The sequence below is a fragment of the Pomacea canaliculata genome, linkage group LG8 (assembly GCF_003073045.1).
Source record: "Pomacea canaliculata isolate SZHN2017 linkage group LG8, ASM307304v1, whole genome shotgun sequence".
NCBI lineage: Eukaryota > Metazoa > Mollusca > Gastropoda > Architaenioglossa > Ampullariidae > Pomacea > Pomacea canaliculata.
This window is the reverse complement of record NC_037597.1, coordinates 12,942,711-12,947,769: the sequence shown is the minus strand read 5'-3', so window position 1 is coordinate 12,947,769 and position 5,059 is coordinate 12,942,711. Positions and strand designations below refer to the sequence as shown.

Sequence of the window (5,059 nt, the reverse complement as noted above, 5' to 3'; positions counted from 1 at the left end):
GTGTGTGTTTGAATCTTGTGAAAGAATGACTACGCAACAGCTGGTTGAAAGGCATTTTGTTTTTGGTTTATTGATTGTTCGTGAAGTATATTTGTTTCTTCAAATTGCTTTGTTTTGTTATTTCAGAATTCGTACTAGAAGACTAACAATTTCCTATAGAAATGTATCACTGGAATAGGAAATTTCTTTACTGATTTAGTAATAAGATTGAAGATGTCTTCATGGCTTTATAACAATTATTAAAGGAGTATATGAAGGGGAGCCAGAAAGGCTGCTCTGTCTAATGTAAACTGTGGAAGGTATCCAAGTAGAAAAACTTAGTGCTAGTAAGCAAACAATGTGCATGAATCTCTTTCTTTAGGTGTGTTTGTCCACTGTGTGCATTAAGACGATGTTGATTACTGATGCTTAGTTCACGTTCGCCTATGCCTTTTGAGTAGGTATTGCAGTTGCATAATTAATTACCATTTAAGTCAGTATTATACTGTCCTAGAAAAGTGCCACAGGACACTATAGTCACTGCCACCAGCCATTGATCTGCTGAGAGAAGTGACCAGCTGCTCAACAATCGGATGTTAATCATGTGACTGTAGGTCAAACATTCTCCAGCATTAGATGGTGAGGTCACATGCAGATACTAAAACTGCATTGCACATGGCGCTGAAGTTTGCCTGCTCATGTCAGAACCATCAAAGATGTTTGTTTTGAATCTAAAACCAGGGGTGTTGGGTGAGATTTTTGTTACTGATCTGGTGTGGTGTGCACATACACTTGTGTGGTGTGCATTCTTTAAGAGGCCTGCGACATAATAAGCACACATACACAAAGTTTCATTGAAAAAAAAACTTTGGTGACTGGTGCTGAGGCCGTGTAGTGTCACCGATGCATTGTGAGAGTCTGGGGTCAGATTCTTGTATCGGGACGTTGTGTATGCGACACTTGTTCGCAGGGCTAGATATCGGTTTCCTTTGGGTACTCCGGTTTCTACCCCTGAATCGAAAACCAGCTACCCCTTACGTCCCAGCTTGACAACTCTCCTCCTCGTCTGATGATCGTCTCCCTACTCTTCTTGTCACCAAACCAACAACAGTTCTTGTTCTTGTTACTTAGTTCCTCTTTGTGTTTTCTGTATTTGATTTTATTCTTCGTTTAGTACGGTTGTTTATTCTTTTATAGCTCATATGTTATTTGTTTGTTTTCCTGTCCCTCGTATGCTTTCCATGTTTCGTTCTTGTTCTTAAGAGCATATTCCTTAGGAGTGTGAATATGTGCTTTACAAATTTTGCATTTATTTTTTATTTATTATTACTCACAGACGTGTGACTACCACAGCAGCGTTCCCATAAAATGGGTGGCCAGGGTAGCGGTAGAGTAAAACCCCTGAAGGGCAACAGCGACGCTTGACTTGTGCACGACCCTGACCTGCTGGCCAGCCTCGAGGCTGACGACGGCGCTTGCGGTGGAGTGCTTGTAGTTGTAGTCGTCGTAGGCGTAGAGCGACGCCACAACGTGATTTCCAGCCACGATGCTGACGTAGCAGGCCACCCCCGATCCCACCAGCACGCCGGTTCGCAAGAAGTAAGTGCCCGTGACTGGCGCCGTGAAGATGCCGTTGGTGATGTTGTAGGAGTTGTCGGTGTGTTGCGCCAGTGTGTTGAAGACGACGTTAGCGTTGCTAGCCACGTTCACCGACTGCGGTGCCTGGTAGGCGTAGAAGCTGACTTTGGTCTCTGAAAACACGGCGAGCAGACGTCTGATTAACCCCTTTGATGTTGACAGGATCAGGGTGCATGACTGGGATAGATAACACACCTGGTTAAAAAGGTGAAAATGACAAATAGAAGAGAGAAAGCGAACTTCATTTATCGGAAAAAAAGAACAAATGGCAGTAAGTCTGGTTGTTGGACAACACAAATGACACTAAGCTCACTCCTCACTCTCTAGGGTTTGCTGAATACAGAAGTGTGTGTGTGTTCCACCATATTCCCACAGACCGCTCACTGCTTCAAACCCTTTCCTTCCCTCGCATTGTCAGGCCCGTTACAAGACAACTACAAGGTGTACCTGGAGTTACGTCACGAAGCCGCGCCAGTTCCCTCTCGAGATCTTCCCCTCGGTTGCGGGCTGAGTTGAAAATGTTGTCGACTGCAGTCACAGTGTCTGCCATTGTTTTAGAGTAGCTGTCAGTTGATGATATCCCTGTAATTAAATTGATTTTGATTGAGAGGTTGCGGTTCAAAAAACATCCACTTTTATTTCTTCTTTACTTCAATAGCGCCATTGTTTTAACAAATTCTGTTGACATGACTGCAACCACAGATACACTTTGTGTATAATACATTTGAGTACTTTGTACAGATGAACAGAAAGGCTAATGACAACCATGCACAATAACATTAATTACTAGATTATGGAATGGCACGGGAATGCCAATCAGCCCTTGTCTGTACTTACACGTCTGGGCTCTCTCGTTCTGGACAGCCACGTCAGAATTTGTGCCCTTGAGGGAATTTAGGTTCCTTGCTAGGATGTCGATGTCACTTTTCAGTTCCCGAAGCACCGTTTTGTAAAAGATGGGCACAATGCCTTCTCGATCTGGCACACAACAGACCATAACATCAGTGAACGTCTGTCACCGCGGACACTTATCCCCAGGTCTGCTACATAGTTTGCCCTTCTAGGAAATACACTGGCTCGAAAAGTGTGCATGTAGTTGTTTGTTGTTGTTGTTGTTTTGTTGTTTTGTTGTTTTGTTTTTTTACGTTCCCATGCGTCCCGTACGACTAATGCTCACCCTAGTGTCAGCTGGGTAGGGTGAGTATTTAAAAAGTTCTACGCGTAGCTTTGTTGTCAGATTGATGGATGAGCGTCTACGCCAGCCTCTTTGCCGAGAAAAATGAAATACAAGAGCCATCAGAAGATATCCGAGATGGAGCAAGGGGCTGACCAGACCTGAAATCTGTGTAGACCAGACAACGGTGCCGCGCTGTTGAGAGGGTGAGAATACCAGAGTGCGACTAGAGAAAGGCGTCCTTCTCCCACAGGCTTTAATTGCCTCGTTAGGAGACTCAGAACAGCCACCCCAGGGGCAGTTGCGTCCTTCTATCTTCGTGATATTTATTTGCAGACTCGACATGAAAGCACACCTGTACTTTATATATGCTATTAAGTTTGTGCCTTGTGTTGAGATTTGTATCTTGAGTATAAATGTGCCACTAGTCAAAGTGAATTTAAAGTAGTAATATGATTATTTGGTATTAATTATTATCTGTGTGGTGTACCGGGAGGGAAATCCCAGGCAAAATCTGTTCTTCATAACTTTCTTGCAAAGTGAAAATATTTGCAAATATCGGGGAGGACGCTGCTTCAAACCAGACATATGTCTGTAAAACATGGACAGAGATTAAGGGAACGAAGACTTTTACGAGTCCTTTGTGTCTTATTCTTACGTTTGGTGGTTGATTGACTTATTTCAAAGGAAGTTCTGACGGAGATGTAGCAATAATGCTACATTAGTGGCAGAAAGGGAAAATATATATATATATTTGTAGAAAATCTAAAAGCCAACATGATACTAAGGGCTTTTACCTAAGGACTCCAGTTCTACGCTGTCCATGAAGCGGTGGAGGTTGCCTCTGCTGTCGATGGACTCCACAACACACAAGTACAGGCCAGCTGTTTCGTCCTCCGGATCGCTGATAGTGACTCTGCCACATCGTCACACGACAGCTGCTGAATTAGGTGTCAAAGCAGACCTTTAGGGGAAGAGATCTAGTGCTAGGTATTCCATTACCTACACTGGGTCACAGTGTTGCCAGACTAATTATTTTACTGATTGTGTTTTAAAGGTCTTACAGGTTATAAGCAGCAACTTTTGTAGGATAGGCTGTTGCTACATGAACCCTGCAACATAGACAGGACCAGTAGTAGCTTGTAAATACACCAACCTCAGCGACGACGACTTCAGATCAGTAGCCTGGTACACTTCCTTTGCTGTTATACCGAGTCCCACGGACACGTCCTCCATTTTGACGGGGTTGCCCACGACGTAGGTGACCAGCGGCTCCCGGTTACTCGCTTGCACCTTGAGGATCTGCAGGAGGAGCAGCTGGGCAATGTCGGTGGTCTCGGACGGACGACACACCATCTGAACACTTCTGGTCACTCCCGGTAAAAAGGAGGTCGGGGTCACATCTAGCTCCGCTCCCTCCACTGCAAAACATGGTTTTCATGAGGACGGGGAACACTAGATGCAGCCAGGGTGGGCCTGGAATATGTCTTGTATATGATAAGGGACCTAACTATGTGACTGTGTTATAGGTCCTGACAACCAGGGACATCATGGTGACTAGTATACAGACTCTGATCAGAGTGATGAAAACCTCCTATTTCCGCTCTTAGCTTTCTTCTAATAACAAAGTTTCAGCTTTGTTGTCTAGTCATTGGATCTGAGATAAAAGAACAGAAAGAAATGCTATCAAAGCGTAGAGTTGTGCAACCTGACTAGAGTCACTGCAAGGAATAATTGTTTTTTTGGCTTATTCAGTGAAGAGCTAGAGCATCCAAAAACTTAGCCACATTTTGCTGTGGTAAAACCATGTTAAGTTGTTAAGTGCCAAAAACAGCTGTAACCCAAAGTCTTTTCACAGCAATTCTTAGCGCAATATGTGAATGGTTAATAGAGACATGTGCTGGAGTTTTCAAACTATCAAAGTGCAAACGGAAAAGCAGCGAAGTAAAAAAAAATAAAAACAACCATCGAAGCTTAAACCTGCATATACGCAAAATCTTGTCTCACCTGAAATGAACATGTATATAATTAAACTCAGACCCACGTTCTTCAACTCCTTCCACGTCATATTTTAAGCTCTTAGTGTCCCGTGTTCTTCCAGTTCAGAGAAGAAAGATACTTCAGGTAGTACAGATTATTTAGAGAATTCACCATGAAAAAAATAACAGGGGCTGATTACATGTATATGCGTTATCAGTTAACAAAGAGAATAAACAGATGTTGCATTTGATCCTGGCATAATTTGTATTAAGAATTATCTACATTAAA

The 5,059-nt window shown here is 43.2% G+C and overlaps 1 protein-coding gene across 1 annotated transcript; it reads right to left on the bottom strand.

The window, feature by feature from the left end:
• Positions 1-1,298: 1,298 nt before the first annotated feature.
• On the bottom strand, positions 1,299-4,935 carry LOC112570538. Its single transcript, XM_025249029.1, has 6 exons — positions 4,799-4,935; positions 3,948-4,212; positions 3,589-3,707; positions 2,455-2,595; positions 2,065-2,199; positions 1,299-1,730 (listed from the first exon to the last, which is right to left on the bottom strand). Exons 1-6 carry the CDS (start codon positions 4,857-4,859, stop codon positions 1,324-1,326), a joined length of 1,128 nt encoding a protein of 375 aa, XP_025104814.1. The 5' UTR covers positions 4,860-4,935; the 3' UTR covers positions 1,299-1,323.
• Positions 4,936-5,059: the final 124 nt, after the last annotated feature.